This window comes from Boleophthalmus pectinirostris, unplaced genomic scaffold (genome assembly GCF_026225935.1).
Source record: "Boleophthalmus pectinirostris isolate CB_2022bp ecotype Guang Dong unplaced genomic scaffold, ASM2622593v1 HiC_scaffold_21, whole genome shotgun sequence".
NCBI classification, from domain to species: domain Eukaryota; kingdom Metazoa; phylum Chordata; class Actinopteri; order Gobiiformes; family Gobiidae; genus Boleophthalmus; species Boleophthalmus pectinirostris.
In genome coordinates this window covers 15,102,710-15,116,501 of record NW_026571175.1, presented here as the reverse complement: position 1 = coordinate 15,116,501, position 13,792 = coordinate 15,102,710, and the positions used below count along the sequence as shown (strand labels likewise).

At 36.9% G+C, this 13,792-nt stretch overlaps 2 protein-coding genes across 2 annotated transcripts; one reads left to right on the top strand and one right to left on the bottom strand.

Moving 5' to 3' along the window:
* Positions 1-915: 915 nt before the first annotated feature.
* Positions 916-3,609, bottom strand: srfbp1 (serum response factor binding protein 1). Its single transcript, XM_020932761.2, has 3 exons — positions 3,519-3,609; positions 2,792-3,217; positions 916-2,649 (listed from the first exon to the last, which is right to left on the bottom strand). The coding sequence occupies exons 2-3, from the start codon at positions 3,212-3,214 to the stop codon at positions 1,456-1,458; spliced, it is 1,617 nt and encodes a 538-aa protein (XP_020788420.1). The 5' UTR covers positions 3,215-3,217; positions 3,519-3,609; the 3' UTR covers positions 916-1,455.
* maco1a (macoilin 1a) lies at positions 3,553-13,378 on the top strand. Its single transcript, XM_020932791.2, has 11 exons — positions 3,553-3,885; positions 4,688-4,829; positions 4,935-5,061; positions 5,154-5,277; positions 5,425-5,603; positions 6,300-6,834; positions 6,916-7,074; positions 8,648-8,830; positions 9,360-9,480; positions 9,822-9,996; positions 10,858-13,378. The coding sequence occupies exons 1-11, from the start codon at positions 3,806-3,808 to the stop codon at positions 11,058-11,060; spliced, it is 2,028 nt and encodes a 675-aa protein (XP_020788450.1). The 5' UTR covers positions 3,553-3,805; the 3' UTR covers positions 11,061-13,378.
* The last annotated feature ends 414 nt before the right edge of the window (positions 13,379-13,792 follow it).

Below are 13,792 nucleotides of genomic sequence, written 5' to 3'. Positions count from 1 at the left end.
TCGCTTCAAAGAGGAGAATCAGAGGAAACAAGGGCTTCTTGATTGTGTCCTCGGCCCTAGAATCGTGCTGCTCAGAGCGGGTCTCCAGACGACTTCGGAAAGTCCTGGTGCCGATCTCAGCCAGGACCTCACACAGACTTTACAGATGATGAAAGAGGAGCCAGTGTCAGTGTCCATTGCAGAGCTCCATTCCAGTGCTATGGTTGTGAGGAGCGAGGAGTTCTCACAAACTGCCCACACCGAGGAAGCACGGGAAGAGGAAGACAACAGCTCAAAACCATTTTCTCACCCAGAGACACAACCTGAACACAATTCTGACAATGATGAATGCTGGAGAGCTCCACTCAGCGATGCAGAGTCAGATGTGGGCGATGGAGACCAGTACAACCAGGTCCAGATCAGAGACAGAATCATTGCTGCACAAAACTCAGATGCACCAGGGATGGGAGCCACTATAGACGATAGGGGCAAGTCAAGACTGACAAAAGGATGTGAACTGAGAAAACACCAGTGCTTTTTGTGTGACAAGAGATTTAGGAGTAAACAACATTTACAAACACACATTAGAGTTCACACTGGAGAAAGACCTTACAATTGTTCAGTTTGTAATAAAAGGTTTGGAGACACGTCCACACTCAGAGGGCACATGAGGATTCACACAGGAGAGCGACCTTTCACCTGTTCATTCTGTGAGAAAACATTTACCCAGAGTGCTAATCTACATGTACATGTGAAAAGAATGCACACTGGCAAAAAACCGTTCTTCTGTTCAACCTGCAAGAAAGCCTTTGGCCGTAGGATACAACTCAAATTACATATTGAAAAATCACATGAGTGGAAGCCTCCAGTTGTTTTGATATAGTTGGAACTTTAACATGATCACATGAGAACTCATACAGAACGACCTTACAGATGTTCACGGTGTAAAAAGAGTGCTTTAATATCAGAGCACATTTATGGGAAAAAAAATGAAAACACAAAACACTGAACATAATGGGATAAAAAGGTAAAATCAACAGAACAATGGCAATAATGTGCATATCTAATGTACATATAGTAAAGAGTTGTTTTTTTCAGACTTTATGTCAAATATTGTTGACACAACAGCATGTTTCATATTGTTTAATCCACTTTTGTATAGTCTTTTCCAGTCATGACTTGAAAACCAAATACATTTTATATTTGAATGACTTTTCTTTTTTTTAAATACAAAAATCTAGTGGCAGTTGTGGCAGTAATCTGGTGGAACCTAAGTGATTGACTTACTTAATATCCCATTCAACTCATGGCTTTTAGATTCCATTTTTAGATTTAAAAAAAAAAATCAATTTATTGCCAATATCTCACAGTTTAAAGATACAATTATTTGAAACACAAAATTAACAAAAGTACAGAATAAACAATGTCATTGTATATCATATACAACACTATTTAACACTAGACTTGTAAAATATTTTAGTCATCATCATCAAATTTAATCTTCTTCCCTTGGAAGGCAAGTATTTGTCCTTGTTGCTCCTTCCTTTTCTTACTAGCCTCCCATGATGGGTGCAATGGTTGCTGTGATGCTTGATGGGGAAACATATTTCCTCCTCTTGTATCTTTTGGTCTTATATGCTCTTTAGCCTGTCCCCTCCCTCCAAATTTTTTCTGCTCTTTACCAAAAGCTTTCTCTCCATCTGAATGTTTCCCTTTAAACTGTTTTTGGAAATTGGTGTCTTTACTGAAATCTTTATTTCTGCCAACACCATCTTTACATTTGTCTTGCCCCCCAAATTTTCTGGCTACTTTTCCTGCACCTTTACTGGTCTTTGATCGAGCCAGGGAGGGACAAAAAACTGACTTTAGAGAGTTGGATTTAGATTTCAATCTGGACTCAAGCTCATCAAGTTCACTCTGGACTTTATTAGTTTGAAGGTTATTTGATTTGTTCTCAAGGGTATTTTCAATAGTCTTATCCTCAGCCACTTTTGTTTTCTTCTTCTTCTTAAATTTGTTCACTTTTCCCACAAAGAAATCATTGTCACTCTCCTCGGACTCACCTGAGGACTGCTTGTGAAAACGCTCTTCTGTACTGTCGTCAAAGTACTCTTTTTCACTGTCTGACAATTCTAGATCACTCTCTGCCTCCATTGCCTCCATGCTTGGTTTAGGAGGTACTTCTAACATTTTAGCAGTATTTATATTTTTCTCACACTTGTTTAGCCGTTTGGACTTCACAATATCTTTTACAGGGCTTTCTTTCTTATTTGTATTCGCAGTTTGGGTTTCTGTCTGGTGAAATTTTAGCTCTACTTGCCCTTCAGGAAAACTATGACAAGGTCCCTCATAGCACACTTCCACAATGTCTATTTTACTTGTAATTGATGTCCCAGTTTTATTCACCTCTACATCTGACTCTTTTTCTGAATTGGGAGATGGTGACTGCTTTTTGGTCTTGTCAGCTTTTTTCTGCATCTTTCCACCAGGCTTTCCTTCTTTTGACCTCTCCTCCTTGAAAGTTTTCACAGCAGCTTTGATTTCTTCAATCTTTTTGTTGAACTGTGGGTGGGTAGCAATTCGTGCTAATGCCCGATCTGAAATGCTAGATTTGGAGTCTTTACACACTTGTTCGAAGTTGAGTTTCTTCTGCAATGCCATCTTGGTGACCTAAAATACAAAGATGACAGGTTAAAAAAAAGCAATGGCCTCCTTCTTACAAAAACTAAATTATCTACTTAATCTATTTATGTTGTACTTAATATCCATTACATATAATTTTTGGGACATTATAATTATGAAAAAAACATACCAAATCTGGGACAAGGGACTTGATGGCATGAATTTCTTCAAGCAGTCTGGCCGCCCTCCTCTGATTTCGCTCAATATCAACATCTTTGCCTTTTTTTTTCTTCAGGGCACCAATCTGCCGTGTCATCTTCCTAATAATCAGAGCACGCACCCTCTTCACCTCCTTCCTCATCTTGACCACCTCATTGTTAAGGTTAAGAACGTTTTCATGTTTTTCCTGTACTATCTGTGGAGCTTCACAGTGATCTTCTGCGGCCTGTGGAGGCGGAGCTTGCGCTTGTTCATGAATGGCCACTAGCACTTCTCGTTCATTTTTACCTGTGGTACTTTCTGTCAGTTCAGTATTCTCATTCTTTTCAACATCAGCACTCTCATTTTCTACCTCCATCTCTTTCTTGATCTCAAGGGGGAGCTCCATAGTCATCTTCTATAGAACAAAATAAGCATTTGAGTAAAACGGTTTATGTAATGTTTATGTAAGTTACTTTGGCAGTGACACAATAAATAAATTATATATATTATAGCTATAATTTTAAAGTACACACGAATGAAAAAGACAGATTTGACGAAGCAGTGTTGGTTACAGACAGCCAAAACAAACGTGGTTGAGGAAAAGCAGTCTGTAAATACTTTATCTTAGCACACAAACCAATCAAAACACAATGTAATAAAACTATTATAGAAACAAACAGCTATGCAAAATAACAACACTTTATCGCAACGCTTACCGATGTTTTATGAAAAAAACTTAAAGCCAAAGAAATGCCTTGCTTTATACCATAGGGCCGCCATGATTCCTACGTCTCCAGCGTGGTGACGTCAGGCGTAGACTGGACGTAATGTGTCGTGAAAGGGGGAGGGCCTTCAGCGGACTGTTTTTATTTATTTCTTTGTTTCATGTGCATAAAACATCAACAATGGTGGAAAATTGAACAAGTGTGCACAGGAGAATGAACGAATGACGTCTCTGTCACAGTAACCGGACCTATATCACAACTGAATCAGCAAGGGGAGGATGAAGCGGCGCAATGCGGACTGCAGCAAACTCCGACGGCCGATAAAACGGAACCGAATCACCGAGGGTATATATAGCAGGTACAAAAAGGGGCTGGAGAGACGTTATTGTGTAACAATGGCGCCTCTCTGAATATGTCAAGACAGGCTTCGCTCTCTCTGGTACATTCATACCTCATTGTGATCTGATCTATGGATTTTAAAGGACTAAATAAGCATGTAATAATATTGTTACAAAGGCAGGCCTACCGTTACTTTACTGGCTGCAAATGCGTGTACTTTCCCCTTCGCTAGCCAATTTTATGAAATGCGCAAATGTAATATAGCGTTAACACGTAATTGTGAGCTATTTCATAAAATCTGCAGCCTGTTTTTTGTGCAGCCCCGTTTAATGTGTTACTGGATGCAACTTGTGCAAATAATGCTGTTTTAGCCTGATATGACAGCATCAGTGACAGGCGCTCGTTTTGTTGTCTGGCATGACACTTGAGCGGGGCTCACCTGTGCTTTGTCTGGACTGGCATTGGGCAGACATTTACCAGTCGAAACAAATATAAATGCATGGAATTGTAAGTAAGAGAGAATGCAGTGGTTTATTTTTGTGCTCTGGTGAGTTGACAGACGTGCAAAACCAGATGTGCTTTATGTGTGCATGTTCAGACATGTATCCTGCACCCCATCCCCTTTGTTAGCATGCCTGTCCATGTATAGTGCAGTTTATTGGTACTTTTATGTGCAGCCATGTCTATTTTCATCTTTATTTTATTATGCATGAAACTGTATTTGTATAATATTTGATGCAATATTATTGTATTTATTTATTTGTTGTTATTTCATAAAGCCTGTAAGTATAATGTGTTCTCTGTTCTTATGTCTTTTCCAGTACCTTTTTGTACTTGAAGTTCTTAGTAGTGTGGGTACTGGTTCTGCTGGCTGACTTCGTGCTGGAGTTCCGATTTGAATACCTGTGGCCTTTCTGGCTGTTCATCAGAAGTGTCTACGACTCCTTTAGATATCAGGGGCTGGTAAGAAACTATATAGTATATTAATTTTAGCATAAACAGTTGAGATTAAAATGCTTCATTAGCAGTCATGTTTATAAAAATAAAATTCTGCATTACTTTTGGCAGGCATTCTCTGTCTTCTTTGTATGTGTGGCATTTACATCAGACATAATCTGCCTCCTCTTTATTCCGGTGCAATGGTTGTTTTTTGCGGCCAGCACATACGTATGGGTCCAGTATGTCTGGCATACAGGTTAGTTTATTCTTTCAAAAGGTTGACATATTGCTTTTTTATCTTTGATGTGAGCTATTCATATTTGGGTTTTTTTTGTTGTTTTTTCAAAGAGAGAGGAGTTTGTTTACCTACTGTATCGCTTTGGATCTTGTTTGTGTACATTGAAGCGGCTATCCGTTTTAAAGATCTGAAGAACTTTCATGTAGACCTATGTCGGCCTTTTGCTGCTCACTGGTAGGCTTTTCTTTTGAATATTCTTCAATTTATGTGAATGAATGTGTGAGTACTTACTTTGTTACCAAAGCTTTAGCACAGTGCAGTGAGAAATGTGAGAAAAGCATAATATGAGATGCAGATCAAATGACCTGTTTGTTTTTACAGCATTGGCTATCCAGTTGTGACTCTTGGCTTCGGCTTCAAGAGCTATGTAAGCTACAAGATGCGATTGAGGAAACAGAAGGAGGTGCAAAAAGAGAATGAGTTCTACATGCAGCTTTTACAGCAAGCCTTACCGCCAGAGCAGCAGATGCTACAGAGACAGGAGAGAGAGGCAGAGGAAGGTATGCTATTCACTCACGAGTAAACTAGATTAAAACTATAGATTTGCTCTTACAGAATCTGTTTGATCTTACAAGTTCAAAATATTCCTGTATTTTTTTTAATTTATGTATTTTAGTTCATGTTGGATGTTTTAGATCAGTTGAAAGACATATTAGGTTTTAAGTAATGAAGTTAAAAAGCTCTAGGTCCATTTATAGTAAACCACTTAGAACAATCCCGCTTCTTTGGTAATATGATATAATGATTTTAGGGCAAATGCCTTTAGTTTTTTGTTTGATTTATAAGGACAAACCACATAAACAAGAATGCTGGCCTTGGAGTGAGGTTGCTTGAGTTTTTGGAGTGCAATGTAAGTTTAAACATACTTTTTACAGATATATCCACTGTTTAGTACTTGTGGTGCTGCACTATGACTCCTTTAGTCAGCCAAATGGTGCACAGGGTATGTCTTTAGTCAACCAGTATTTTGTTAGTCAATTACAGTCTTAAATTACATTGCAGTGCTTTAATTAATAGTTAAAAGGTCTAACAAGCCAATACCAAAATATAATTCCTCTCACCAAATGTATTTTCCTAAAAATTATGCCCTTAACTTTGTACCTTGAAATAAACTTGTCAAGTAAACTAAACTCATATGCATTAATTTTTTTTTCTTTTTATGTGTAGCTGTAACCAATTTGCCTTGTGTCTTTCAGCTGCAATAAGCAAAGGAATCTCAGAGGTGGAACCTGTTGTCATATCACAAAACGGAGGACCTCCAGGAAAGAAAAGCACTTCGGCCACATTACCTGAACTAGAATATCGAGAAAAAGGGAAGGACAGTTCAAGAGAGGGCAAAAAACATAACACAGTGGGTATCAATAACAACAGTATTATCCACACACTGGACTCCAAACTACAGGAGGCAGAGTACATTGAAAACTACGTTGGGTCAAAAAAACTGAACAACGACCTGGCAGAAAACACACTTGCAGACAGCACTACTACTACACACTCTAAAGAGGATATGGGGGGCACGGGAAAGAACTACAAAAATGCCAGTGGAGGCGGGGGTGCAATTTCCAATTCCCCGCCAAGAAATCACAGTTCCTCAAATGGGAGTGTCCCACAGGGAGGACCCGTAGCCAATAAGAATGAGAAGAAGCAGAAAGGAGCGGGAAAGGGTCAAAAGGATCCTGTAGAGAACTGCATCCCCAACAACCAACTGGGCAAACCAGATGCCTTAATACGGTAAGAGAGACTGATCATGCGGTGCCAAAATCAGCTGTTTATATTTAAAAACGTATTGTACATCTGATCTCCTATGTTCAGGTTGGAACAGGATGTGAAGCGTCTAAAGGCAGATCTGCAGGCCAACAGGCAGCTGGAGTCAGAGTTACGCAGTCAGCTGTCCTCTCTGAGCAGCCAGGACCGCAGCCTCCGCTCGGAACTCAGCCAACTGCGCCAGGACAACGAGCTCCTCCAAAACAAGTGGGTAGTGCACAAAGGCATCACATCACAGTCTGATTACATCCGTTATTTACACTTGACAGAGGTGGATAGAGGAGCCAAAGATTTTACTCAAGTACTTCAAAATAATATTTCTCAGTACGAAGTAGTAATCCAAAAAAATAAAGTAAGTGTAGAGTTAAAAAGTATTTGGAAAACTACTAATCAAGTTAGAGTAACCTAAAGAGTAACTGTCAGGAAACAGGAAACATCTCATTTTATTTTTGTAGAATTTTCACTAGGAGTGCATAGAATATAGATGGAGATGGTCTGAATGTCGTAGAAGAAGTTTATTACAAATCACAATGGCCAGGGGGAGCTTTCAAGACACAACATTGTCATACATGGAATTACTTATCCAAGCCCTGGTGATGCTTCCACATGAAGAGTTTAAATGACCTTTGTAGAATGTCATATTGAAGGACATATTGCAAGACTGTGCCCATATCAGTAGACTACATGAGACATCTAGACGCTATGTTGATATGGTGTTCTAGCTTGATTATACATTATGACCAGAATCCAGTTGACTCTTACTCTGTTATGCCCTAACATTTATAATTAGAATGTAATGCAGTTAGGACATAACATTAACAATGCACACAATCTGCCAAAAATGATAAAACTAAATCATATCTAGAGGCTTGCGAGAAACACATTAATGTTGTCATCAAAACGCCTTGATTACCATACTTGCTCACAGTGGCAAGACCAAAGCAACTGTTGAATAGGTGTAAAAGTATGCCACTAGAAAAGTACTCTGACTTTTTAAAGTTACTCAAATAAATGTAACTGAGTTTTACCTACCTAAGACACTTAACATTTTTAGGAGAAAAAACTTCTATTGTTAGGTTTAAATAACTTTTGTTTTTAATGTGAATTCATCTTGACCTCCACACCAGTGCTTTATCTCACATAATGCATAAGACTTGTTTGTTTACACAAATGTACACAGCACAGATGTGACATTATATAATGCTACTTTTTATAACAACAGTACTACAGTTGCAGCAGTGCATCCAAAAGAAGGAAAGAGTTTGTATTAAATTTAATGTTTATTTGGATTACACTGCAAAAAGCTCATATAAATATTATTAATCTTTTAAATGTCCCAAATTATATAATCTATTAGTATTGTTACAGTACTATCAAATTTCAAACTTGATTTGGATAGTAAGGAATAGACTCAATACCGATTCCAATGACACAGTGCTAATAAAAAAAAAAAAAAAAAACAACTTTTGTATCTGGACGATAAAACTATGACATAATGTTCAAAATTTTATATATATATATATATATATATATATATATATATATATATATATATATATATATATATATATATATGTGTGTGTGTGTGTATATGTGTATGTGTGTGTGTAATCCCTTAGTCGTCCAGGTTGGTGCCATAGTGGTGTAATGAAAGTAAGTAAGTGATTTTAGAAAAAAAGGTCAGAAAGTAATAGCATAGTTTGAACTCAGTGTTATCTACAATAGAATATAGAAAAAGTGGACAAAGCAGCACATTAACATTGACGTGTCACTGTCTCAGGCTCCACAGTGCAGTGCAGGCCAAGCAGAAGGACAAGCAGACCATCTCCCAGCTGGAGAAGAGGCTGAAGGCAGAGCAGGAGGCGCGTGCCCTGGCAGAGAAACAGCTGGCTGAGGAGAGGAAGAGGAAGAAGATGGAGGAGGCCACTGCAGCGCGGGCTGTGGCTTTAGCGGCTGCCACAAGGTATTACACGTCAACCTAATGATAGATCTGTCACAGTAATTACTACAGCAGATTATTCTTCTGTATGCACATCACAAGTAGGGAACATTACCAGTAGTAATCTTATAATGTGCATTCCAGTACAACATGTGAGCTGTAGAGGTTTAAAAGGACATATATTATGCAAAATAGACTTTTAACAGCTTCTAAGGCAGGGGCCATCAGCATGGTGAACAGCATGGGATTTTGTTGTGATGACATTTACCCTGACGTACCATATAGAGGCAGGTGAGAGGCAGTATAGCAGTTTTTTTGTGCTTTTAAAATGTTAAAATCTATGACTCATGTGGATCATTATTTTATATTTTAAATAATATAGCAGAAAAAAGCCTAATATGTCTTCTTTAAAATAAGTGGCACTGGTGTTGTTGTATTTTTTAAAGGTAGACCATATAACACACTATTTCACTGAATTAGCCACAAATTCTGATCTTGATTTATATAATAATAATTGATCCTTGTCTTTTTGTCATCCTTATTTGTCCAACAGGGTGGAGTCCACTGATACTCTCCGTGGACGTATCAGAGATTTGGAGACAGAGTGTAAGAAGCTCAGCATTGATATGAAAGTAAAGGAGGAGCAGATTCGGGATCTAGAGGGCAAATGTCAGGTGTGACAAGTTACTATTCCTTTTCACCCACTACTATTACTGGAATAATATTTCATAATTAAGTAAGAGTTTCTTTATTTGACCAGTTATGAGCTGTACATACAGCTGTCATCACACCACAATCAAGATATATATTTTGTCCTAAACATGCATTTTTACAGTAAACTAGGTTACTGTTTCTTTCTCAGATGGTAATTTATTTTCAAATCAAAGATTCAAATAAAAAAAATGATATGTTTTCTGTGAAATTTAAATAGGATTCCCTCATAAAATCTTGTTGGGGTTGTTGATGTCATAACATTTTGCTCTCACTTCAACCCCTCATTTGTTGCTGCACACAGGAGCTAAGAAAGTATAAGGAGAATGAGAAGGACACAGAGGTGTTGATGTCAGCTCTGTCAGCCATGCAAGAGAAGACCCAGCACCTGGAGAACAGCCTGAGTGCAGAGACCAGGATCAAACTGGATCTCTTCTCTGCTCTGGGGGATGCAAAAAGGCAGCTTGAAATCGCACAAGGTAACCTGCATCAAGCGCATAGGAAAACATAACAAAAGAGCTAGTAGTTTTTGTAATAGCAGAACTAGTGCGTTATGCCTAAATAAATCTTCCCCTTACTATAACATATTGTCAAAAAAGAATGAACACTGATACTGGAGAAAAAAAAAACTGTTCATTGTTTACCTACCACCACAGACTTTTTGAAAATTAACAAGGTTTATAATGTTAATGTTGGGGTGATTTGGAAGGCATTCCCTAAGTAACACCTGATGAGAATTAAGTCTCTTAGTAGTGCTGTCACGAGACCAAAATTTCAAAGTCAATTTGATACTAAGGAATTCATTCAATACTTGATACAAATTATGATACCACAATAACTAAAAATTTGAGCTATTTTAGTAATAAGGTAATTTTCATAGATAATAGTACTTTCTTTATCTTAGCATGAGTTCTTATATTGGTTCTGATAAAGCTCAATCAAAGTTTAGGAAAGCTCAAATTTTGTTCTGTTAATATGATTTTTTTTTGCTGTATCAATACTTGCTCAAATGAGTATTTAGTATCAATGTTGGGTTTAGTATCAATTAGCATCTGATTTTCAATACTTGGCACCTCTACTTCCAGATCAAAATTAGGGTTAAACCAGGTCATAGACTACACTGTTCCTATCGTAGACAAAGAAAAACATAGATACTATTTAATCTAAATGTTACACGGCACATTTCATTCTAGATTGTGAATGGAAGTTGTTACACAGTTTCACTATATTTTTTTTCTGTCAGTCTCAATGAAATTGACATTGTGACAATCCTAGTCCTAACTTTACTCAATTGTTTTTAACCACATGTACTCAAACACATCTTGTCCCTCTATTTTTAGGCCAGATCCACCAGAGGGAGCAGGAGATCGCTGAGCTGAAGCAGAAGATTGCAGAGGTGATGGCTGTCATGCCCAGCTTGTCATACGCAGCAGATGGCAGCAGCCTGAGCCCTGTCACTCCACACTACTCCTCCAAATTCATGGACAATAGCTCCTCCTCCCTGGACCCCAACGCCTCAGTCTACCAGCCTCTCAAAAAGTGACTCTGAGACACAGTCAGAATCATTGGCTGTTAACTTTATTTTGGTAAAACTTCTGGATTGGGTTTTTGTGCGTGTTTACAAGTTTATATGTTATTTGACATGCAGAAATTGTTGTTTTTTTAGACTTAGATTGTCATTTTTGGAATTTGGGGATTGAGCCATTACTATACAGTGTTGAAAATTGAACAAGGGAATATGTTAATTCTTGGTTTACAGTTTACAGCAACCATTTTGTTTACATTTTACTTTGAATCAAGACAGAAGCAATGTTTTAATTTTGTAGCTGTTTGCCTGTACAGTAGAATCCCTTGAGAGATACATGAATGTACAATTATTCATGTTTGATATTTCCATCAACAAAACCAGTGATTGTTTTTGCAACATTTTGATTTAATTACTGTAGTGGGCATTTTCAGAAACGTACAATAGTCACTAATTGTTCTACATACATACCAGTCCATTTACAGTCTCATGCTGGCTCAAATTACCAAATCAAGATATATTTTTGTCCTAAAAATATTAGATTGGACCTGGCACTGCCAAAATGTCACAGTTACATTGCATTACTAATTGCTGCAGACATCTCACCACTCTCCGTCTGGACCAAATTCAAACCTGCTAAGGCCATACAGATCATTGGATTAAATGATGTCTAGGTAACAAGCTGTTACCAATACTTGCACTGCCAAAACTGATATCTACATTAATTACAAAGCACTTCAATTTAGAATATTGATTTGAGATTTTTAATATATATATATATTTAGTTAGCTATAACTATTGAAGTCTGACCATTTAAATCTTTTTTTTTTTTTTTTTTTTTTTTTTTTTACTGTGGCAAAAGATTTTTTTTTTTTCATTGACAGACTTTTTGTTTTATTTTTAAAAAATTTTCTTGATTTTTAATTTTTTTTATTTTTATTTTTTTATGTAGATCAAACTGAATACATCTAAACTAGTAAAATCTACTTATCAAATAATGTGTAAATTCTGAATTGAAGCTATTATATAATAATGTAGATATCATTTTTGCAGTGTGCAGATGTACAGTGCCTTCTGATTTCTCTTTGTACAACAGTGAAACCACATCCTTGGAATCCAAAAGCATCAATCAATAATTACACAATTTTTCTATGTACCAATGTATAACGTCTGATAAGCATATCTTAAACAATTCAGTATTAAGGCAAAATAATTAAAAATGTCAACTTGTATATTTGACATAATGGATTGTTTTACAGTGGACAAGTGTCTGTATTTTAGCCTCAAAGGATAGACATATCACTGGGTAAGATACACGAGATTTTACAGTCTTGGTATGCCAAACACTAATGATTTATTTCTCTATCGCCCAAAAGCTGGCATTTAGTTGTTTACAATGTACATTATTACTGAAGAATGTTTTCTTTGATTTCAATTTTCAGGTCAAAAGTGTTGATGTTCATTTTTCCATCTATACATTTTATCAGTGTAGCTAGCCTAATGTTTGCAATAGAGTGCTGTTTCTTTGTCATTTGAACTTGTTTGGATGATGTCGTGTTTACAAGGTTTTGGGCTGGATATGATTAGGCAACAGATGTTTAGAACGATTGTGTTGGCACTTTAATTTATTTCCTATAGACATTGGATTATTGAGTGGCACATCTTTGGTATATTCACATTGTATTCAGTTGATTTCCTTATATTTTCTATCTGGAAGGATTCTGTGAATGTTGTGTTGGGAATGGTCACCCCGTTCCACCATGTTGTGCTGTCATTTTGCCTACCTGGAAAAGTAGTTTGTGGATCGCTCTGGCGTTGTGAATTCAGTATTTGAGTTGTTTCTACCAGTTTTTATTAGAACGAAAAAGAAAGTAAAAAGTGCTTTGTTTATCATTGTTCCACTTCGTTTATTTTCTTTCTTTTAAGTGATGGTGACTGTGTCTCCTTTCACTTTCATCACATATTAAAGAAAGTTTTGCTGGTGGCAATACAAACTTTTCAATTTATATCTGTTTTATATGAATGCTCTATTTTGACAAACACATTTTCTTAAATTGGTAAATGATAACTTGGGATGCATTGCTGGGTTTTAGATGGCATCACAATATTCTATAGGCCAATAATATTTAACACAGATGGAACGGCTAAAGTGAATATTGATAAAATAAAGATTTTTTTTGTTGTAATACGGTGAGTTCTTAGGTCTAGTTACTAATAGAAATGATCAGGTTCAACATTTGTGAATTTACCTTTTGAATATTTCATGACAAAGTATAATGTAATCAATGTGGAAAACTGTCTCTTGCCTCCAATCTGATGGTTCATCCCATCTATAATCTGAAACCCACAATAACTTTGTAATTAAAGGTGCAGTATGTGCATACATTTTTTTGTTATGGATTGGGGCACCGCCTGCTAGTCTCCATGGAGCTGTTGTTGCTTTAACTAGAATGTTCCATGGAGAGTATATTAACTTTATTGTTATTGTTATTAAATTACATTGTCACTCAAACATTGACAATACGCTATTGGTAGGATTGTATCTCCAGATGTGACCTGTAACTTGGCCTGGTGGTGCCACCTGCTAGATACATTTAATGCCTTACTGTGGAACATTCCAAGCAAGGCAATAACATATCCATGGAGACAAGTAAAGTTGCACCTTTACCTCATGAGAAATAAAATAGCCTTATCTTTGAAGTGGTGGCAAATTAAATTACTCTTGAGCAGGCTTGTGTACTAGGGCCTCT

Bases quoted from the DNA above. Each gene is read 5' to 3' on its own strand.
- srfbp1 (XM_020932761.2), bottom strand. From the start codon at position 3,214: ATGACTATGGAGCTCCCCCTTGAGATCAAGAAAGAGATGGAGGTAGAA. The intron at 2,650-2,791 runs GTATGTTTTTTT...TTTGTATTTTAG, and splicing joins AGTCCCTTGTCCCAGATTTG to GTCACCAAGATGGCATTGCA.
- maco1a (XM_020932791.2), top strand. From the start codon at position 3,806: ATGAAGCGGCGCAATGCGGACTGCAGCAAACTCCGACGGCCGATAAAA. The intron at 5,062-5,153 runs GTTAGTTTATTC...GTTTTTTCAAAG, and splicing joins CCAGTATGTCTGGCATACAG to AGAGAGGAGTTTGTTTACCT. The intron at 5,278-5,424 runs GTAGGCTTTTCT...TTGTTTTTACAG, and splicing joins CGGCCTTTTGCTGCTCACTG to CATTGGCTATCCAGTTGTGA.